Source organism: Myotis myotis, unplaced genomic scaffold (assembly GCF_014108235.1).
Source record: "Myotis myotis isolate mMyoMyo1 unplaced genomic scaffold, mMyoMyo1.p scaffold_m19_p_16, whole genome shotgun sequence".
NCBI lineage: Eukaryota > Metazoa > Chordata > Mammalia > Chiroptera > Vespertilionidae > Myotis > Myotis myotis.
Genome location: NW_023416320.1, coordinates 31,156,021 through 31,179,134, shown reverse-complemented (window position 1 = coordinate 31,179,134; position 23,114 = coordinate 31,156,021). Strand labels below are relative to the sequence as shown.

At 45.8% G+C, this 23,114-nt stretch overlaps 1 protein-coding gene across 10 annotated transcripts in view; it reads right to left on the bottom strand.

Moving 5' to 3' along the window:
• Window positions 1–1,230: 1,230 nt before the first annotated feature.
• Window positions 1,231–23,114, bottom strand: part of CHD7 (chromodomain helicase DNA binding protein 7) — a 181,072-nt gene continuing 159,188 nt past the window's right edge. For 4 of the 10 annotated variants that reach the window (XM_036338329.1, XM_036338325.1, XM_036338332.1 and 1 more), the window contains 15 exons: window positions 18,902–18,991; window positions 18,319–18,422; window positions 16,887–17,016; window positions 16,427–16,499; window positions 16,232–16,289; window positions 15,337–15,565; window positions 14,892–15,100; window positions 14,099–14,767; window positions 12,877–13,037; window positions 10,496–10,723; window positions 9,569–10,012; window positions 6,456–6,677; window positions 5,169–5,309; window positions 4,872–4,976; window positions 1,231–3,242 (listed from right to left, as the gene is read on the bottom strand). In XM_036338329.1, coding sequence (XP_036194222.1) covers window positions 2,325–3,242; window positions 4,872–4,976; window positions 5,169–5,309; window positions 6,456–6,677; window positions 9,569–10,012; window positions 10,496–10,723; window positions 12,877–13,037; window positions 14,099–14,767; window positions 14,892–15,100; window positions 15,337–15,565; window positions 16,232–16,289; window positions 16,427–16,499; window positions 16,887–17,016; window positions 18,319–18,422; window positions 18,902–18,991 — 3,781 coding nt within the window. In that variant the 3' untranslated portion in view covers window positions 1,231–2,324. Of the gene's footprint in view, window positions 3,243–3,875; window positions 4,210–4,871; window positions 4,977–5,168; window positions 5,310–6,455; window positions 6,678–9,568; window positions 10,013–10,495; window positions 10,724–12,876; window positions 13,038–14,098; window positions 14,768–14,891; window positions 15,101–15,336; window positions 15,566–16,231; window positions 16,290–16,426; window positions 16,500–16,886; window positions 17,017–18,318; window positions 18,423–18,901; window positions 18,992–23,114 lie in introns of those variants that run through there. The other 6 variants (XM_036338324.1, XM_036338322.1, XM_036338327.1 and 3 more) reach the window with 5 other exon arrangements.

Genomic DNA, 23,114 nt, shown 5'->3' with positions numbered 1-23,114 from the left:
TGCTCCATGCAGATCCAGCTTTACTTTCCATGTTCAAAGAACCCCATTTCGGAGTGTTCTCTTCAAGGCACTTGGCTCCAGTGCATACCACCCAGTTGTTAACTTTCCAGCAGTAGCAGGAGTGAGGGCAGAAGCAAGCCCAGGACCTCTGGGTGGAGGTTTCCGGTTGGTCCTTCTCCACCTCATAATGGGTATGTTTCATCTTGGGATTTAATTAAGCAAATCCCATTGTCTAAAGCAGTGGTTCTCAACCTTCCTAATGCCGAGACCCTTTAATACAGTTCCTCATGTTGTGGTGACCCCCAATTTCATTGTTACAAATTGAACATAATTAAAGCATAGTGATTAATCACAAAAACAATATGTAATTATGTATGTGTTTTCCAATGGTCTTAGGCGACCCCTGTGAAAGCGTTGTTCGACCCCCCAAAGGGGTCACGACCCACAGGTTGAGAACTGCTGATCTAAGGGGATTTAGACCAGCGGTCGCCAACCGGTGGTCCGCGGACCACTGGTGACCCGTGAGGTCCGAAAGTTTGGCGACCGCTGGTTTAGACGGTCTGTCTGTCTTGTGGACGGGGCCTGCAGGTGGGGGAAGGCGAGGAGGCGGCGACAGTCACAGGACTGCAGACTCCGCTCTTCTCCCTTTTCACTGCGTGGAAATAGGGCTTTGTGTTTGGTCGGGTGACATGACAAGGTAAAAACAGTAGCTCTCAAATTAGACTTTACCTCAAATATCAAAGGTCACGGAGGGGGGCACGGATCCGCCGCTCTGGAGTCTGCGTGCGTGTGCACTTGGCATGCTTGCTGAAGTGGGTCCCTTGTCACCCCGCCTGGGCTCTCCACAGCTCCTGGCAGCCGGCACTGGTCCGCGGGGCAGCACAGCGCCTTTGTGTCCCTTGCTGACACTCCGGCATTGTGTTTTTCTGCCCGTTAACCAAGGATAAATGACCTAGATATTGTGCCTATTAAAGCCTCATTTTTCTCGTGCCCTTTTGTTCGGCGGTGTACCACATTATCAGACGCCGCACACATTTTTAAGTATCCTCAGTCGCGGATGCCCTTTGGAGGGAGTAATAGGAGGGTTTTGTGTGTGGTTCTGCGGAGATATCTGGAGTGGAATTATGTGCAGGTAATTTAAGGCTTCCCTTCCTGTCTAGTCTGAAGACAACCGGGTTAGCGCCTCACTAACAGCTGATCTAGCAGAAGAGGATATATCAAGAAACTGTACAAAGGCCAGAATGCTGTATTTGCATCTATTGCAAAGACAAAAAATAGAGCCAACACCAGTTCCCCTACACACTACATCCTATAATTACATTTCTGCATATCATGGGTCACTTTTATTAAAAGCATCATTACTACAGTTGGCAGCAATTTACAGTTTATCTTACATGATAGCAGTTTTCAAAGGAAAAAAATAAAAGGACATCACAACAAAGAAAAACAATACATTTACAAAGTCATGTCTGTAAACTTCAAGGCTAGTTTAGAGCTGAGGTAATGCTGTTTTAGCTTTGTGGCTAAAGTAACGAAGTCCTTTAATTTAAAAAAAAAAGGTACCTGATTCTCTAGTCTCTCACTCTTTTATTTATTCATCTATTTATTTTGTTTATACCAGTGCATTACAAGACCACGAGACAATGGAACTGTAGTTCTATCTGGCGAGAACCCTCCCAGTAGGTTAATTTCCAAAGGGACCCTTCACATTCAACAGCTGCCTTATTATTGCTGCGCCTCGGGACGGAGACGTTCACACTAACGTGGAGATTGTCAGAGTGTACGGATGTGTGTGTGTGTGTGTGTGTGTGTGTGTATGCGCGAGTGTGGGCACCCCAGACAGTCAGAAAGGGAAACCAATGAGCAAGGATGATATGTACGGTAAATTTCATCTGACCTTCACAGCAACGAAATTAAAATTAAAAAAATTAAATATATAACTTCATACTTCCTTCGAGCGGCGCGTCCTTCCGTGAGTGCCGCCCCGTTACAAATTGCTCTTTATTATAATACCAATGGTACCACACGAAGAGGAAACGAAGCAGAGCATTATGTAAGTTTTCCTTAAAAAGACATGATCACCTCTCAAATTTCATCTCTCCTAGGGGTAATAAATAATGCACTGCACAATACTTAAGGACCAAGATACCTTTTGACACACCTGTATAACATGACTTGGACTTTTTTTTTCTTCTTTTTTTCTTTTTGCTACACTATGTTACAGAACAGCTTATAAAACTAGGTATGAACATTAACTGTGAGTGTAAACAGTAGGACTACCACTTGTCAAAAGTTTTAAACACTTGAACGGGAACTGGGACTGGTTACTCGTCATTCTCATTGTTTTCTAGTTCCTCCCCGCCATCCAGCGAGTCCAGCTCTTCACCCTGTGCTATTTCGTCTTCGAGGACGGAGGACTCCGCCGTCTTGTCCAGGTTCTCCTCGGCGTCGCTGGCCTCGAGGTGCTCCTCTTCCTGAAAGGCCGCCCCCTCGGCCTTGTCGGGGCCCTTCTCCGCGCCCGAGCCCACGGTGTTCTGCAGTCCTGCCAGCGCGGGGAACCCGGGCAGCGTCAATCCTCCCAGCCCCGGAGGTAGAAACATGGAAGGGTAGAAGAGGCCTGGGGCCATGGTGGACAGGAGGAAAGGGTTGAAGGCGAGCGGGTTGGAGGGCAATCCGGTCGAGGCAGTAGCAGCACCAACGGGACCATTCGCAGAGTCAGTAGCCGAAACAGCGTCTGTGCTTTTCTCGGGGTCTTTGCTCTCCTCCTCGTTCTCATTGCCCTTCTCCTCCCCCTTGCAAGTGCCATCGTCCGGGTCTCCCTGACTGGACGCAGTAGTGGTGTTCCCAGCAGCAGTGGACAGGGGGCTGTTGAGCAGCCCGCCCAGGCCAAACATGTTGGGCAGGCCCGCCATGCCCGGCAGCATCAGGGGCAGCACGGCCGCAGGGTTCTTGGCGTCGCCTCCGGCCGCGGCAGCTGTGGCCAGTCCGGGAGGGAAGCCCATGAGCCCCGCCAGCTGGAGAGACTGGAGGCTCTGGAGGTTCTGAAGGCTCGTGAGGTCCATCCCTGCAAACAGGCTGTTCACCAGCAGAGGGTTGATTCCCGACGTGGAGGCCACGGCGGCGGCGGCGGCGGCCGCTCTGGCAATTTCGCTCTTGGGCCTTCTTCCTCGTCGGCTCGCTCCCTCTCCCCTCACCACAGGTCCAGTGAGAAGACGGTCAAACATCGACTCGGGAACAAAACCCTGGAGGAAATGGAGAGGCAAACAGTGGCTGCAGAAGCTGCCGAAGCACTTACTTTCAATGGGGCTCTGATGACCTGAAACCTGACGTTCTGAACGGAAATACACAAGCGATTATTTCCACTCTCAAAGCTCAAATGGTAAAAATTAGGACAGCAAAATCTCTGTATTTTAGCATCATATTGGCTCACGGAATTGGGCTGAGCTGCACAAAAACTGTCAAAGGCTACTCTGGAGTGAGGTAATGGCAACCTGTCGCACCCAGAACGGAGGGCTGCTCAGAAACGCGAAGGAACAAACTTCTGACTGAATCTCAATGCAAGTGAAACAAAAGATTACACACTTTCTGCTCCTGCTCATGACACCCTCAGAAAAACAGAACTCTGGGGATGGAGAACAGATCAGCCGCTGTCAGGGGCCAGAGGTGTGAGAGAGGAACACCAGGGATTCTGGAACTGTCTGCATTGTGATTATGGTGGCAGTTCACAGGCCATCCATGTTTAGGACTAATATTACTAGACACCAAAAGAAAGATACACTGCTTTGCTGTATACTTCAAAACAAACAAACAAACAAAAAAGAATAAAGACACCATTAACACATTAATTTTAAAAAGAAACTAATAGTGAAGAAAACTCAGAATTGTTGTATTTTTTATTTGTTTATTTTAGGGATTTTCAACAGTGTGCCCCAAGAATTTTTAAAACACGCAATACCTGACTACTTAGGGCACTGACCATTTTTCCCATAGACTGTCAAATAAAAACTGACATGAGCCAACACAACAATGGCAGTCCGGTGTGAATGCCCTGTCTTGAACTATCTATAATAAAAGTGTAATATGCTAATTAGATCGGACAACCAGACGATCTTCTGGATCACTTTCTGGATGACCTTCTGGACGACCTTCCACGACAAAGTCAGGGCTGGGAGGGCCGAGTCTCTTGCACAAATTTCATGCATCCAGCCTCTAGTACATATATAAGTCATATAATATAGAGTTGTATCTTATTGGTCATGTCGCATAGTAAGGTTGCCTGTGATTGGTTAATTCTTGGTACCAAAAATCCTGACATAGAAGTGTAGGCACCTGATTTTTTTAAAAAGTTACCTTGGAGCAAGATGGGTAATTGCTATTTTTGGTAAATAAATAAAAATTATACCTATTTCTTTTGTCAGATCTGCTAAAAAATGTATTTTTTGGTGTGCTGCAGAATTTTAGTAATTACTACTCTATGTGTGCCATGAGATGAAAAAGGTTTAAAATCGCTTGTTTATTTTAGTATCAGAAATCACAATTAATCTTCATCCACTCAGCCACCATGAACTCCGCTCCACAGGTGGACTGCTGCCGGGTTTACCTGGGGCATCCCTCCCAGAGGCAGCTCACCTCCCAGACTGTGAACGTGCATTTCCACACAATCCACTTAAACCAGAGCTGTTCAGTTAACACACTTCGGATTAATGATGTAGACACAAGACACGATGTGTTTATGAGATGTGAAAATGATGTGTTACGTCAATTCTTTTAAGCTATTCTTTTATGTCTTTCTGTCAAGGACCAACAGGAAATAAAGAAAAATTCAGGAAAGCGGTTGTGCCGCGGTGCCGACACGCAGGGCTTGTACTCACAGACTGCTTAACGATGTCAGTCCAGTCGGGAGCAACTGCAAACTCAGGGTTTTCTTCCAGCCACCTGGGCAGATCCTTCATGGGAGGTGCCATCGCCCCGCCCATCTGGGGAGAGGCATGGGAAACGTAAGTCCTTCCCTCTCCCCTCCCGTCTCTCTCTCCACATATGCACACACATACCATACACATATACTCTGAAAGAAATGTGATTTTTTTTTAATAAAAAGATCTCAGGCTAAAACATTTCTTTCTGGGATAAGCAATCACAGAGAGAAAGCGTCCCCTTCCCACATTTACCTTCTTTCCATTTCGTTTATTGACGACGGGCACCCTTTCCTCTCCTGTCAAAGTGTTTATATCCAATTTGTTAGGGTTTCGACATCTATGTCGTTTCTGTTTCGGTTTCTGAAATGAGGAAAACAGCACATCCGCATTCTTCTGCAAAAAAACAAATGTCTTTAGTAAAATTGCATTTAATACTTATTTTTTTCCTGTATACATAACAAACAATCAAGTCATCTTCAATTATTATGGAAGCTTCAAGAATTATTTGAATTACTAGAAACCATACTTTTCTTTGAAAGGAAAAAGTCCTCCTATTTTCCACTCTGTATATTAAGGCACTAAACAAACACATAAGCTGAGAATCTGCTTTGCCTTTTATCTATCAATAATGCCGCTTTAGTAGTGTCTCTTCTTCAAATGTTTTACTAAGTCATGGTATTTTTAAAGGAAACTTTCTCTGATTCCTATGCAGTGATGGGAATGGATGCAGAGGTGCTATCACATCTGTGACAGGACTGTACATGAGGAGAACCAAGCGAGGGACACAAGGACCTTGCAGGAGCGCTGTTCTGAGTGGCAGGAACTCAGGTCATGCTGAATTCGGCAAAATCCTACACTGAAGTGTTTAAAAATCAATCACATAAGCGTGGAAGTAACAGATTTGCGCCACTGGCTAGTCAACAGTTTATGTGACAAATCTTCCTTCCCAACCATTTCGACAGGCGGAGCGGCCAGGTATCAGCTTGTTACATGGACGTTTGAAGATGTAAACACTACATAAGCACTATCTTTGGCATTAGAGGATGAAGATGATGAGGTCTGAGTTCATCTCAGACATAACTACTAGTTGCTTAAAAAAGAAGCTAATGAAGTCGTAGGCTGCATTAGCTGGTCACATCTCTGCAAGTAGTATCTTCACAGCATTCTGAGTGGATCAGACCTGGGCTGGAGACCAATGCAAGTGCATTCCTGAGTGTTAGCCCAATAACGAGACCACCTGGAAACCACGCCAGGCAGAGAATAACTGGAGAACTCATGCCTGGTTGGTGAGAGACGGTGAAAGAAAGAAAACGCGTAATAGGTGTCTTCAAATAACTGCAAGGCTGCCCTTCCCATGGGATAGGCCTGAAAGCTAGTTTCTCTAACGTAGAATCATTTAATGACAAAAACTGGGAAAAGATCACGATGAGAAGACATTCAAGCTAAAAGCAGAGGGACCAGGGGTGTCTATGTTGAACAAGAGAACAAAATGGACCGTGCTGGCGAGATCCCTCCCACTCCAAGCTCCGTAACACTTACTGGTACGTAACTTGGCATATCAACAGTGTAAGCAGGGTGCAGCTTCAGCCATTCCACCAAGTCCTTATTTTTAGGAGCGTCATCCCCCACCAGCCTCGTCCCATCTTCGAGATTTATAACAGGGATCCGTGTGTCGGGGTCCAGCTGTCCAGGAGAAGGAATGTTTCGTGTTGGTGGGGTCTCTATATCTTCTTCGAAAGCTTTGGTCACCTCAGCATCCTCCTGCAAAAAGTTGACAGTGGTCTGAATTCTCACAGGAAGAGAGAGATCCTGGCAACGTCCTATCCCAAGAAAAGGCTATCCTAGCACCATGGATATTTGCTCAAAAAGGGGGAAAAGTTACTGGCAACAATGTCAGTTTTGGAACATATTAGAAGATGAAACCTTAACATCATGCTTCACGCTGTAGAATTAGTAATTAGGCAGAAAATTCACAGGCTCCATGTTTGAGATCTTAAGCACTAGGAATGCGACGTGGGCAGGGGAGTCTGAGCCTCCTCTGCACAGAAGGCAGCCTCTCAATCTCTCTCGAAAACCCATAGATAAACACCACTGAAACATTTTTAATTGAAGAAAAGTTCCCAAAGCCAGTTTATACATAGCTTTTTGGCACTGAAAACAGTACAACTTCGCTGGTGGTATGAAATTCTGTGTTGGGCTTGTGTGACAGCACTGAAAAGATCAACTTCAACCCAAGTCTAGGCTCTACCACTGTGCAGCCACTGGTCCTCAACCTGGTTTTGCAACCTCCCGACATCTTTTAAGTCAACTCATTTCTCCACTCCTACTGCTCCGACTTCCCACGCATATTACTGCAATATTCCTAAGTGGGCTCCCTGATCTAGTTCTGCCCCACCCTTCTTTAATCCAACCTCCACACTGCTACAGTGAAGTCAGTTTTCTAAAATGCATTCTTCGTAGTTCAAAACCTTGTCACACTCTCCTATTTAACCTGTTGTGATCATTGAATCCCCACCACCTCCAGTATAAAGCCTAGGTTCTCACATGGCAATCGAGGCCTCCATGACGTGCACCCCACATCATCTCCAAGCTCATCTCTGCTGAACCTCCCCATCCCACAGCTTTCAGCTCATCAACCATGATAGGCTCTCTCTCTGACCTCAGGCCCTTTGCACATGCTCTCTGCACCCCTCTTTTAAAATGACCAACGTCTACACCATCTTCTAAACTTAACCAAAGCATGACCACCTTTAGGGATCCTTCCTCATCCGTTTCTCCTAATACCGTCCTCCCTCCATTCCCATTCTTCCTTTGGGCTCACGAAATACTCCAACCATAGCTCATAACTATGATGCATTATTATCTAGACACTGAGTTGTCTAGTGCAAGCAAGCTCCTGTCAGGCCTTTACTCTTGCACCCCGGTGTGTGGGCAGCGGCAGGGCCAGCTCCCACAATGTTGCTGAATGCATGGTGGCTGCACCTGACTTTTCATGGTCTCCGGTTTGAGTGCTGACACAATGCATAACCCTCCACAACACCAAAACAACAGTAAAAAAAATAATAATAGAATTTTTTTTTTTTTTTTTTTTACAGAATATTCTCTAAGATCTATTGGGAATTCTGAGCTAAATCTAACTTTAGAAAAATAAAAATATCAATAAATTCTTAGGTACAACTTAGGATATATGAAATAAATAAAATCAGCCCTTAAGTTTATAGGTATATAATTACAATAGGGAAGTAGCACTAGTTGCAATGACTGTTAATTCCTGAATGTGCCATGATTTAAATATTAAACACAAGACTAAATAAAAAGAAGTGTGAGCTGCAGAAACCCCTCAATTTGCTGATGTTGACAAAGAAGGGATTTTCGGTAAACACAACCTGTCAAAGAGTTAACAGGGTGGTTTTAAGCAGGAAGGTCAATCACTAGAGATACAACGTTGGGGAGCACACACCTAGAAACGGCATTTCATCTTCCGGAACCATCAGCCACGCTGATCCACTACAAGATATATTTTCACAAGCTTCTAAAAGAACCATATGCTCAACAAAAATGACCATTATTGCAACTGGCACCTGATCATAAATTTTGAAAATTAACTTTAACCACCTGGATGTTTCTGTTTTACTCAGACCTCACCAGGGGGTAAATTCCAGTAAAAACTATTTTGCAATTTCTAGACTTTAATTCGACTATGCCTTTTCCTACCCTTCTAAGTTACTAAGCTTTCTCTAGGTTGAAGAAATAGAAAATGGACAAACAATTACAGGGATGGAATAGTATGAGAAAAAAACATGAAAATCAACAACTGCTTCCCTCACTTTCAAACTGCAGTATTTCCCAAACTATCCCACTGCCCGGGGGCCAGGGTCCCAGGTCCCTGGCACCCAGGCCCTCGTGCACAGACAAGGAGCGCCACTATTTGATCCAGGTTTCAAATCAACAGGCAGAAGATACCTAGTACTAATCAGCATTTAAAAAGAAGCCGCATGGAATCAAGCACCTGGGGTAATTAAAACCCTCGTCATTTTCAGGCAGCACATTTTTAGGTGGCGTGGGTGACACAGATTAGGGAAGAGAATTTTGATTACACTGCCCTTGTTTCCTTTGAATTGAAAAAAAAAAAAAAAAGTAAAAATCACATATATTTCCTTTGAACCTAAACAAGCACAGATCATTAGGCAGTTAAGATTTTAGGAGACTTGCGATCCCTAACTTTGTATATGAATACAAACTTCGAGTCAGAAAATAAACATGTATACTAATCTAGTAAGTGCCAGGCCCCCAAAATATCAGTATTTTTGAGAGCAAAAGCTTTTCCACCTCAAGAATTCAGAGATGACAACATCAGGCTCCGAAGACCATGTTTCTGTTTGGGCTGGTCTCCTGAGAGTAGCCAGTATAGCAGAGTCTTGGGAAGAATAAACCTTCCAGCCAAACCTGGTTCAGGCTGGGTGACCTGCATCACTGCTCAACGCAATGCCCGCTCAGAACCACAGCTCTGCTCATTGTAATTCTATCTCCCTGGTGGAAGAAGCCAGCTTTGACACTGCATCTCGGAGAGGAATTCGGGCCAGCGCTATGGGCAGGGCGGGGGCCCTGGCTGTCACGTGGGCACAGACAACGGAGCGGGCCCCTGCACTTACTGCACTCAGTGACGTCCGTTTGTGGCTCATGAAAAGCAGATCGAGGCCCTCCACGTTTTTCCTCCTCCCCCGCCTCCTTTTCATGGGGGGCTCCCCGTCCACGAGGGAGCCGTTGAGCAGGTGCCTCGTGGGCGTGCGCGACAGGCCCACCTGCAGCAGCTCCATCTGAGTCTTAAAGGCATCGGACACTGGCGTTGAGACGTTAGGCAAGATAAACTTTGAAGTAAGAGATGAAAAATTTGAGGTAGAGCTTGTTGCCTCTCTGGAGGCCTTCGATAAATCTACAACTTTTTCTTGTCCATTTTCTGAGACCACCTGAGACTCCCGAAGCTGGGCCACCATCTCCATGAGGTTTCTCCGCTTGGCAGCTCTTTCGGCCTCGATTTCAATTTTCCTCCTCCTCCTCCTCCGCTGGCGAGGGACAGCGAGATTGAGAGCATCTTCCTGTTGAAAAATGCCAATGAAACAATGACCCCGAACGGTCTGTGCTCCATGAGCTGGCTTTCACAACTGAAGAACAGCAAGCTTAAGGCCTGGCCAGTGTGGCTCACCGGTTGAGCGTTAACCTATGAACCTGCAGGTCAGGGTTCAATTTCCAGTCAGCACACGCCCAAGGTGCAAGCTCAATTCCCAGTGTGGGGCGTGCAGGAGGCAGCCAGTCAATGATTGTCTCTCGTCATTGATGTTTCTATCTCTCTCTCCCTCTCCCTTCCTCTCTGAAATCAATAAAATGTGTGGTGTGTGTGTGTGTGTGTGTGTGTGTGTGTGTGTGTATGAAGCATAAGGAATTAAACATTCCCGACTGTGCAACAAGCTGAGGAAACAGCAGCCATATTTCTAAGTAGGACCAGTGAAACACAAGCTTCCAAACTGAGAGGAGATTTAGAGCTGAACTTGAAACTGCAAAAACAAATCGCGCTGACCTACCTTTGACAACTGGGGAGAAGTGGTGAGGTCCTCGCTCCCACTGACGCTGGCCTGGCCGACTGCGGAGAGCTCCGCAAAGCTCCGCTTCTGCAGGGGGCTGTCCACAGTGGGCGGCGTGTAGCCGGGGAGGAGGCCCTGGAAATCAAACATCTGGCGCCGATTTACTGGCCATTTGCCTTTCAACACCGCTTCACAGATATTGTCTAATCGGTTTATCATTACTCGATCCTGGAGGGAAAGGAGAAGTCGCATGAAATTGCAAGAAAGACCTGGTCAAAATTACCAGGTAAATATTTCTATCAAGACGCTAAAGAGTATGAAAGATTTACAAGTCAATTGGCGGGGAAAATGTCAAAGAAAATAAAAGATAAACAAGCAAGCAAATAAACAAATTCCACCCAGAATGCCTGGCCATGGTGGAAGGTACTCAGGTGGCTCCAGGACAGAAAACCTAATGTTCTGGGATTATGAACACAGAACCACATAAATTGGCAAACACTGCATGGCCACTACCTCTGAAATGCCCCCCTATTTTAAAAGTAACTTTTACTCAAGCTAAAGAATAGTGGGTGCATGTCAGCAGGTAACAACGGAACCCTGCGCATAGCTTCAGGGCCAGGCAGGATCATAGTCTGTCCCGGGCGGTGGGACATCATTAGTGTCACTATTAATAAAGTTCAGCATTACAAAATGGGCACAGCCCAGGAACACCTAATGAATGTCAATTTGCATCCCCCACCTATTATTACTTCAAATTTCACTGAAGCGTGTACATTAAAAATTTCTAATTACAGCTTAGACCCAGTTTCCATAGATTAAACGTGCCTGCCTGCTACCATAGACCTGACTGATCCGGGGAACTCCCTTCCGTACCCGATAAGGGAGACTAGCACAGCGGGGGAAGTGAGAGGGCATGGAGAGAAAAAGATGTCTGTGATAGGACACTTTTCAGTTAAAAATTTCACATCATTTCTTACGCAACTCACAGTATGAAGGCCAGCCTAGGGATGAGTCGACTGAAGCTGTTTTTTGTGTTGTTTTAAACCAGACAGCCCTGTTATGGTAATTAGGATAATTATTTCCCCACCCTTAAAAACAGGCCCAAATTACATAGGGATTTATTATAAAATTATGCTAGTCAGCCAAAAAAAAAAAAAAAAAAAAGTAATTTCCACTTTGTTTTTGGTTCTAGATAACCACATTTGGAATTAACACATCATATACTGGACCAAATGGGTTAACTGCCCACCTTCTCCTGAGTGAAGAAGAGCAGCTTTCCAAATATATGAAACTTGTCTCAAATCTGAAAGTTCTATTTCAGACAAGAAAAAGAAAAACTTTGAAACATAGTTTTAAGAGTCCACACATTTCCCTTTGTGCATTGTTGGTGGGACTGTAAACGGTGTGATCACTATAGAAAACAGTACAGAGGTTCCTCAAAAAATCAAGTCTAGAGCTACCATGTGACCAGCAATCCCACTTCTGAGTGCATATCCAGAACAGAAGAACTGGAAGCAGATCTCAAAGAGATATTAATGCACTCATGCTCACAGGAGCACTACAATGAGCCACGGGGCATAAGGAACCCACATGTCCCAATGACGGGCGGCTGGGTAAAGAAAATAGAATGTATATCTACAATGGAATATTATTCAGCCCTAAAAAGGAAGGAAACCCGGTCATATGGATAAACCCTGAGGACATTCTGCTAAGTGAAATAAACCAATCATAAAAGAACAAATATTATATGACTGCACCTACAGGAGGCAACCGAAGTAGTCACATTCACCAAAACAAACCGAAGAATTGTGGTTGCCAGGGGATATGGGAAGGAAATGTTTAATGGGTATAAAGTCTCAGTCACGCAAGATAAAAATGTTCTGGAGAGCCGCTTAACAACAATATAAATAGACTGAAGACTACCGATCTACACAATTAAAATTGGTTAAGGTCATAAATTTCATGTTATGCGTTTTTTTAGCCAAATAACAAAAATTTTGAAAAATCCATATATTTTATATTGCCAAAGGGTTAGACTGTTGAAACAATAATCCATATACAAGATAGTACATGATTACCACCTTAAAAGCCTCAAGGAGCGAAAGGTCCATTTAAAAGGTTCTATTTCTTATTATCTTCCCTTCGTGTCACCTTCCCATCCTATTACAAAAGTATTCTACTGATCTTTTTCTTTGGGCTTTCTCAGATCATTCTTTAAACCATGAGAAACATCTACAGTCTTCAGACATTGTGTAACGTTTACCTTAAAATTATTTGAAAAACCTTAAAATTATTTGAAAAACCAAGCTCAAACAATTTCTTCCACCCACTCTTTGGGTCAACAAAACAAAACAAAACAAAACAAAAATTAACCCACCAACCTTAGGCCAAAATGAGAAGGCAAATGTTCTTTCATGAAGGAGCTGAGCTACCGATGGGTCCCCGTCCTCCATGTAGAACCCATCTCGGGTCTCGTCCCTGGCAGTGCTCATAGAAGCATTGCTTTCTTCATCAAAATGCTTCCCCCTAGAGACAGCTCCTGCTGAGAAATGAGTGCATGTGCATGACTCACAACCAGAATATCACAGAAAAAGAAGTTTAGAAAGGACACAGTGGAAAATATGGAATGCCGATCCGCTCCATTTTACTGAGTCCTACACTATGGCCAGGAGGGTCTGGCGCGTTTTACAGATCTTTCTGTGTAAAGCCTGCACCAGGCCTGGCATGGACATGCCCATTCCCATCTTCCAGACGAAGCAGCAGAGTAGCTTAGTGAGGTCGCATCGCTAGTCACCTGACGCTGTGCAAGTGCATCTCAGAGGAGGCTGAAGGACAAGCAAGACTGATTCAAGAACCCATGTCCCCCACACGGGAAAAGGGGCTAACCTGTCCGCTAAGTTCTAAGTTCCAGCTGCAGCAGAACTGTATAACATGCCTGACTTTGTGACTTACAAAGGAAACCGGTTATTTTTAGATTCCACTCCTACCTGTTACTTCTGAATTAAAACTGTATCAATTAAGCATTATTTGTTTTAAAATAACTCAATATTTAGTCAGCGAAGGATTCTTCTCCCACACATTTAACTGTCAAAATTAACATCACTTGGGCCCAGCCAGAGTGGTCAGCTGGCTGGAACATCACCCCATGCACCGAAAGGCTGCCAGTCTGATTTCTGGTCAGGGCACATGGCCTGGGTTGTGGGCTCAATCCTGTCGGGGCACGTATGGAAGACAACTGACCAATGTTTCTCTCATATATTGATTTCTACCTCTGTCTCTCTGTCTGTCTCTCTCTGTCCTCTGGTGAGGATTAAACAAATAAAATCACTTGGGATTTTTAATACACCGCTACTATAAATTTAACCGTTATCCTTAATCCAGAAATTATGTATTCATAAACCTCTCCTGAGAGTTCAACTTGTTTGAAATATCATGTTTCCGTGTCTTATTAGAGCAGAACATACAAGTAAACATAACCTAAAATTATCCCTTCACAGAAGAAATGTGCACTTAAGAAACAAAAAAGAGCTTTTGTCAGTGGCATGAAAACTCGGCATGCTGCCACTGCGGTGCGGAAGGAGGGGCCGGGGGGCCAGGCATTACCTTCAGGCTGAGAAGATTCTTCCGACTTGTCATCATCCTCCAGCTTTTCTTCCTCGTCCTCTTCCGAACCTTTCTCGGAAATTGACTTGGGCCCTGAATCTGCGCCGACCTCCATGCCTTTCAGCTCCTGTTTGACAGAGCTGGCCTCGGCAGCACAGTCCTCCTTATGGTCCTCATCCCCGGCCTCGGGTTCCTCCTCCTCCGCTTTCGTGGCGGGTTTCTCTTGGGTGGCCGCGTGTTCAGGCTCCTCCCCTTTGCCCTCTGTCTGTCCCGTCCCCTTTTCCTCCTGAATATGAGCGGACGAGACGACTGCTGGAGTCTGGCCAAATCCCACTGCCAGTGGGTTCAAGGCCGAAATATTGCCAGGCCCTCTGTTCTGCGCAAAGTTTTTGTGCGCATCCAAGAAGGACAGCTCGGGGTCGTTGAGGATGTGATAGTCTGTCCGACTGACCCCATGTTTAGCGGCGCCCACCAGCAAGTCTCGGTCGTGCCGTCCGCACTCCCACCACTCCGGCAGGTCCAGGCTCGGCTGGCAGAGCTTCAGCCTCTCCCCCAGTTGGGGGTGATGGAGAACCTGCTCACGAATTTTCCGGAGCAGTTCGATGCGGTAGAGAGTTCTAGAGGCACGCTCTTCTGTGATGGGCTCAATCATGGAGAGATCTGGAGGTTCTGAAAACATGAAAATAATCGTATTTACTTGGGACAAAACCGAAGCAGGCCTTCAATTGTTCACTCTCTTATCTTTCACTTTATTGGCCTGGGAGTATAGAACTTTTGTTATCAATGGACCTACCATCATCTGGCTTGGTGGGCATTCGACACACGCGCCTACACATGGCCACAAAGCAACTGAAGTATTTCTCCAGGCTTTCATCAGACTTTTTGTCCAGTCTGGCAAAGGCTCGAAACTGGTTCCAATCAAACTGCTGTTTCATGGGGTCAAAAATAACCCCAAAAGTGGATACCACGCGGTAAAAGTCAGCCTCTTCTCTTCTCGTCCACCTGTCAGAAAAGAAGACATTGGCTTGCATTGTACTGAGTGAAAAGGCTTCCACAGCATATTCTCTCTTTCCCTCTTTTGCCCCAACCTTAACATACGGTACTTATTTTGGGGGTTGGAGGCAGACTGCTTCGACGGTCATTGTCTCCCATGTGATTCCTGCCTCTTGCAGGCCTAAAAGAGCAGCGCAGAGAGGAATGTGCCAGGAGTTGAGAGTAAAACCCTGGAAAAAACTCACTTTTGCCGTTTCTCAGAGATTATAGCTTCCCTTTCCGCTTCCAGTGCTCTCACTTCCTCCCGAGGCCGCCGCCTCCGCCGGTCCGTCTTCGTCAGGGCCTCCTGCCGCAGCTGCTGCCTCTTATAGCTGCGCTGATAGGCAGTGATGAGCCGGCGCAGACGGGTGGTCAGGGTTGAGGTGCTAGGCCAGACAAGTTGGCCTAACTCAGCGTTGCTCTCGCTGTGCTTGCCTGGGGAAGTGGGAAAAATATTTTTCTGAAATGCGTAGCTGCAATCTTGCAATACCCAGGATTTCCCATCACAACAAGGTGACTCATTAATATTCAGATGACAGTGTGGTAAAGGGCATCAGAATGCCCTCATTTTGAGAATGTTAATAAAGAATAATATTAGTATGGAACTTATAAACCATTCCTTTTTTAAATCAATCTTATATAAAGAAATACTTTATGTCATGAACTACATTATAAGGGGGTTCTCATGTAATGTGACAATCTTGAGCTTAAAAAAAAAAATCACATTAATTGTTAGCTAATGAGTTTACATTACGCAAAAGGTCGGTATTTTCTGTAAACCGGCACTATTTCAGACACTTGGCACATGCCCAATTTCCAAGAGATATATTTCTTTCTTTTTTAAGACATATATTTCTAAAAATGCTTACAAAGTTTTCACTAACTGGTATAAAGCAAATGAATAGATTCTCTTAATCCAAAAAATAGTTAATTAATCAAAGAAATGCAACATAATGAAAAACCAACACTAAACAAGAATTTAAATTATTCCCAATAGAGAGGAGTCAGTGTAGACGAGATAACGCTTTGAGATCCACCACCCCAAAGCCCAGAGGTCGCTGGCACCCCGACTCCGCGGCACCAGCGCCGATGGAGCCGTACCCGTGGTGCGTAGTTCCACAGACTCTTCCTTCTCTTCGGGAGGAGAATTGGCAAATTCCTTGAAAGCAACGGGAGAAACGAAATTATTTTAATCTGGGTTTCATTTTGCTTTATTTTCTAAAGAAAATTAACAAGCCTTATATGGGCACATAATATTTTACTGGTGCTATAAAGTCAATAGACTCAAATTCTTACATCTATTTCATCCTTGAACGGCGTTCGGGTTGGTTTATATTCCGGGTCTTCATCTTCTCTATCAAATTCTCCCCTATGTAAAAATTTTTAAAAATGCTTAAATCACACTGATAGGAAGAGACTGCCGAATGCAACTTTTACTTCTGGATTCAATATCAAAAGCCATTCTATCAGTATTTAAAACAGGCAGCCGTGGAGGGAGGGGGTGTGGGATGGCTGGAGGGAAGAGTGGGGGTGTCTGTTGTCATTTGAAAAAGACAAACAAGTTTCAGATTATCTAGATACTGTATCATGTTTAAATAATCATGATGACATGTACCCAGACTATACTGGTAAACATCACTTAGTTCAAATCAGACGCAACATAGTCCACTGTGCAGTGGCAGTGGAAGAACCGAACGCTGCCAATAGATGCAACACGAATGTAAAGTTTATTAAAATTTTAAAATGTCCTTCTTACCCGTCACCGCCATCTGCTAGCATGTCTGTTCCTCTCTGCTCGGCAGCGATGGCCTTGGCATCGGGCATACCCACTCGTTCCAGGAAGCACAGTGCGGGGTCTGCGCGCATGGAGTTGTACTTCTCGTAGCCTGTGCCATCCCCACCAGCCCGGAGGACACACACAGAGACAATGAAAGGCCCGTCACAATCAGAATCCCAGCGCCACCACAACGCGCGGCTTCATTCCTTGTGCTTAAAAGAACCCTGATCTAGCAGCTGGACCCCTCAATTCCAGGGCAGATTGGGGGGGCCAAGTTCCATTCCAGGGACGTTATCAGAATGACCACCCATACTAAGGAAAACAGGTTCCACCATAACTGCAAAATGCCTGGGAAGATTTCTGGCCCTGTCTTCCCCAAGACCTAATTTTGCTTAACATTTAAAAGACTTCGTAACGTTTCCTCTATGACCTCCACAGAGGTAGGCCAAGTCCACCCCATCCTCCTCGTGAGCAGCCTCGGTTTTGCGGGACCTTCCACCGCCAGCTGAAAACCCGCTACGTCAGGCCAGCGAACCTGTCTTCTTGGGTTTGGGATGATGCATGTCAGTAAGATGACACTGTTCCCTCTATGGCTTTCAAACTGCAATTTGCTCTTCGACTGCCCACGCTGACTAGATGGGAAATGGCAGATCCCAACAGTGCCGTGCGGGGAAATGGTTTTTAGGCTGAGCTCACAGAACAGGGCCGCGCGCATAGGCAGAACAGCACAATTCAATTAGGTTGTGTACTACAACCCGCCGCCCCTAACTGCTGCAGAGCCGCAAGCCAAACTACAATCACGGAAGGTTTTATAAGCCATCATTCTCCCCTTTAGTCAGGCCGGGCTGCCGAGACTACCTCGGCGACCTCCAGAGAGCTGGGATTATAATCAGGAATCGCTCACTGTATATATCATGCCAGTTCTGCATCCCCAGCCTTTCAAAGTTAACAAGGCTGCATCCCACTCGGGGGAGCCGGGAGTTCTCAGCACTGACATTTGTGAAATATTGCTTGGAACAAAGCCCAGGAGGCACTTGTACAGATTAATAGCAGAGGTTAAGCCCGCGTCCACTCTGACACGGGCTGGCAGAGTCGGCGCGGGAGCCGTGCTGGGAGCAAAGTTTCGGGAGGGCTCCAGGACAGTTGGGCTATTCTTAAAACAAATATGGTTTGGGTTTTATTTACAGCCAAGAAAGAAATGTTTTCTTCTCAAACACTCAACAAACATTCAAAAACAGCATCTGATATTTACAGTTCATATTAGATTTTTAGTGCAGGAAAGTGGTCGATGCCAAGAGTCCTTTGGAACTATCCTTGTTAATATTATGACTCTGGAAGAGAGGATGCAACGAGCTCTAAATAGAGAAAAGGCCACGCGGTCAAGATGTGGTCAAGCGGACACGTCACTCACCGTGTTTGAACACCCCAATTAGGAGTGACTTATCCGCCTCCTTATCCCACCAATCTGTGGGGACCTCGGCGTGGAAAGGCTCAGGTATCCACACATCAGCGTCACTGTAAAGACAACCATTTGTGTGATATTTAAAACAAACACCAATATTTTAAAAATCTCTAAGTAAATTGACCATGTGCCCGCGCTCATGTGCCCCCTCCCACAATGAGCACCTGGGTGTCATGGAGAGGAGTGAGCAAAGGTTAAAGCAAAGGGCATAAGTCAGTCGCTTTCCACCTTGAGCAGAAATGAACGCTAGCACCAGCGTCCCATTTTAAAGGTCGTGTCAGAACTCCTGTAATTTAGTTCACACCCCTTTACACACACACACACACACACACACACACACACACACACACACACAGGCTTTCCCCGATTTTCGCCACGTCCCCAAGCTCATAGGACAAACAATACATTCGAGATGCAAAACAGGACGTGTGCTTCTCGTGGCTTATGAAGGTTTTGAAACACGATCCATGATGTGTTCTGACTACCCGGATGATGGCAGGGGGGCAGAGAACCCATGCGTACGAGCACGAACCTTGAGTCAGCACCCTCTAAGATCTTATCTGCCTGGTCTCCTATCACTTCTTGTCGTAGGTAGTACAGCATGCGGACACGCAGCAGGACCCTGGAGAGGAAGACAGAGGGGGGAAAAAGTTCTTAACTTCAGGACTGTTTGCCAACAGTGGCTTTTGGCAGCTGCTGCTGTTCATCCATCATCCTGCCAAGGCTGATTAGCCATGCTGTATGGTAGGCTTGAAGCGTGACAGATGGTGGCACATAATCACCTCTGTGTGGTGCTTTCTGCTGGCTTCCAACAGGCCTGCCTGGCAACCGTTCACACTGCACAGAGAGGGACCGAGCTCAGCCCAGCCCAGGCGCACTTCACTTCGTCCTACCTAGTGCAGCTTGTGAAGTTTAGACACGTACCCTACCACTGCCTCTGAAGTATTGAAGCAAGTTTGTAAACAACTGAGCAGATGGCTTTCAGTAACTGTTCTGCTTCATTATCTCATAAAATTTCCTCAGCTGCTGCCTTAATGCCATTTTTGGAAGCACATCAGAAGTTGTAGGAATACACACGATATAAAATCTGGTTTTACTACCTTACAATAAACCCTCAATATGGAATGTCAGGTTTTGCAGATTATAGAACTTTGCTTCCGAAAAGGAAGATGGCGATTGGGCATGGGTCTTCAGCTTCTCCCTTAAGGAATATTAACCATTTTTTATTCCTCCTGGTTTATATTACCTGGAAGCCTAAGTTGTCACTTAAAAAATAATAAAACATTACAAAGGCGATTAAAATATGTCTAATTCATTGGAGCTCTCAGTCATTCTCAAGGAATTAGCGTTTAAAAGCCCTTGGAATTCTAGGAGCCAGATTTTTCAATCTCACTTGGATTTCCTCAATGGCTTTGAACATACTTCTTTCAATAAAGCCCACCTGGTAACTCCCCAGGGCCTAAGTCTGCTCCGAGTCTGGCATCTCCTGTCGGGCAGCCCTCGTGGGCCGGCAGGACTGATATCCGAGACTGCCTCCTTGGCCGTGAGTAGATGACAATACCAAGTGCTATTTGCCCAGCTGGGCAATCCCAACATACACACATTTCCCATGTACTCGCTTATTTCCTCTTCACCAGGACACCAGGATGGAGGGGGGCGAGTTACAATGTCTACAATTTCCATGTTACAAACGTGAAAACGGAGACTAAGAGAAGACAAGCAACATAGCCAAGGGCAGAGTCACCTTGACCACGGACCACTCAGAGCAGGCCCTCTGCTCCACCACTTCACACTGTCTCTCAGGACATGGTAACTGTCCTTGAAAATACCAAATGACAACTTGGGGCAGCTTCACCAAAACAGACCACTCCTGGTCATACGTGGAACAGGCGCACCTCCCTCCACCAGGAGTCTGCTCCCGGCCAACCTGGGCTCCAATGGGCAAAGGGTGGGGTTGTAAACATCTGAATACACTCCAAGGTAAACACTCACTCTGGGTAACATTTTTTTATTTCTCTCTTTTGATAAGATTTAACACTGGCTTGCCCAACTGACCCAGCAGAAGAACAGGCAGAGCAGGCCTCTTCTCCGGTAAGGGGACTTGCAGGCCAGTTCTTCTGAGAACCTAAGAGGATGCTCACCAGGGAACACCCCCACCATGGGCTGGATTCGCTTTTATTCACCAAAACTCGGTACAGTGGCAGCGACCCTAACGGTTTCTCTTTCTTTTGGTAAAAGACAAAGTTTTCTACATTGGGAGGAATTTGTTACGTGGAGGCTTTTATGTCATCTTTTTTCTAGAGGAAACAATGCAAACCAGTGCATCTGGCCAGCTCAGTGCCCAGTGAGGAGGACGTGGCAGTTGCCGGGAGGTTTACAAGGTGAACGGGAGGTGGCCTCTGACCTGAAGGAGTTCACACCTGTCTGACAGGACATCTCACACACGGTCAGGGAGGGCACCCGATGGAAGTCTGTTACTGACATCAGAAGGGGAAACTAAGCCCGGCCGGCATATCTCAGTGGTTCAGCATCGACCTATGAACCAGGAGGTCATGGTTCAATTCCCGGTCATGGCACATGCCCAGGTTGTGGGCAGCCAATCAATGTTTCTTTCTTATCACTGATGTTTCTATCTCTCTCTCCCTCCTCCTTCCTCTCTGAAATCAATCAAAATACATTTAAAACAAAAAACAAAGACACCACCACACTGGACCTGAGGCCAGAGCCACTGTTCCCACACCTGACCAGGGTTGATGCAGAACTCACGAGGCTAATCACTCCAAGTTCACATAAACCACAAGAAAACGGAAGTTTTCCAGCAGGTATACGCGGGGCAGGACTATCATGCTACAGTAGTAATGACAAAACAGTTTCTGAGGCACCAAGATGGCTGGAGGGAATGGTTTGGAAGACTCAAAATTCTAAAGACAGTGATCAAAGGGAGGCCCTGAAGACATTTGCGTTTAAAAAGGGGCGAGAAGCATCCTTCAGGGCAACCTGGGGGCAACAGGTGTTCTCCAGGGTTATTCGTGTGAGGACTGAGACAGCCCCGAGAAGGAGGCAGGCGTCTGAGGTGGGGGGTGGTCAAGGACAAGGGCACCAGCCTCCTCCGTCTGTCTGGGCCTCCAACCTGGCCCTGCCCCTTCACTAGCGGAGGGACCATAAGTACCCGAGTCTCAGTTTCCTTGTTAGGGAAATAGGATAAAACAGCACTTCTCACGGCAGACAACAAACACCATCCGTATGCAGGGCTAGGCACACTGCAGCACCATGTGCTCAGACTGTGGTGGCTAATTTTAAAGAGAGACGCACATACATTTCTTTATATCCTGCCTCCTCCAGCTGAGACCTTGCTGCTGAGCTCCAGCTGACGCACAGGGAGAGGGAGTCGTGGAGAGGCTGGGGGTGTGCACCAGGCAGCACGGCCAGGAAGGGGCAGTGGGTGGGCTCAGTACAGTGCAGCTGCACTGATGACACTGAATAGTGCGCTCAGAGCAAGGGAAGAAGCAACATGTGGAGATGTCAGTTTAAGAAGTAGAAGGTTAGCAGAGCTCCAAGCAGTGAAATAAACTTAGATTCAATAGTGTTCAATTATACAGGATCAAGTTCTAGAAATAAAGGTAAGGAATGCGGTTCTCAGCTCATAAGGTAAGCAAAACAAGACCAAACAACTGAGGGCGCGATTAAGCAAAAAATAACATGACCATTCCCCAGTGCCTCCCCTGCAGGCAGTCAGCTGAAGATGGGATCGTATAAAGCTAACCATATTCCTCGACACACACTGGTTAACATTTAGTTATCCACAGGTGCACCTGAGACTAATATAACATAACTAGAGGCCCAATGCATGAAATTCATGCAAGAGTAGGCCTTCCTTCCCCCAGCAGCCAGCACTGGCTTCCCTCTGGCACCCGGGACCCGAGCTTCCCTCCCAGCCCCGGCTTCGTCCGGAAGGTTGTCCGGAAGGATGTCTGGTCTAATTAGCATATTACGCTTTAATTATTATAGATACTGAATGTAAGCTGTAATTGAAAAATAACATAAAAACAAAACTTAGTTATCCACAATGTCACAGCAGCCCTATTCACAACAGCCAAAAGGTGTCTGTCAACCTAAGTGCCCAATGGTAGGTGAATGGATAAACACAAGGTGGTCTTATCTATACAATGGAATATTATTCAGCCATAAAAAGGACTAAAAGTCTGGCACAAGCTACAACATGGACCAACTTTGAAAATATCATGCTAAGTGAAATAATCCAGACACAGAAAGACATATACTGTAAATTTCCACTTATGAAGTACTTAGAATAGGCAAATTCATAATGGAGAATGGTGGTTGCCAGGGGCTTGGGAATGAGGAAGAGTGGCAGGCGAACTTTGGTTTAATGATACAGAGTTATATTGGGGTCAATGAAAATGTTTTGGGGATAGACAGTGGTGAGGCATACACAGCATTTTTAATGTAATTAATACCAATGAATTATAAACTTACAAATGATAAAATTTTTAAATTGTGTTATGTATCTTTATCACAATTTTTAAAATCAGCCCTGGCCGGTCTGACTCAGTGTATAGAGCACTGGCCCTTGGACTGAAGGGTCCCAAATTTGATTCCAGTCAAGGGCATGTACCTTGGTTGCAGATGCATTCCCCTGTCCTGGTCAGAGCGCATGCAGGAGGCAACCAATCGATGTGTCTCTCTCACATTGATGTTTCTTTCTTTCTCTTTCTCTCTCTTGCTCT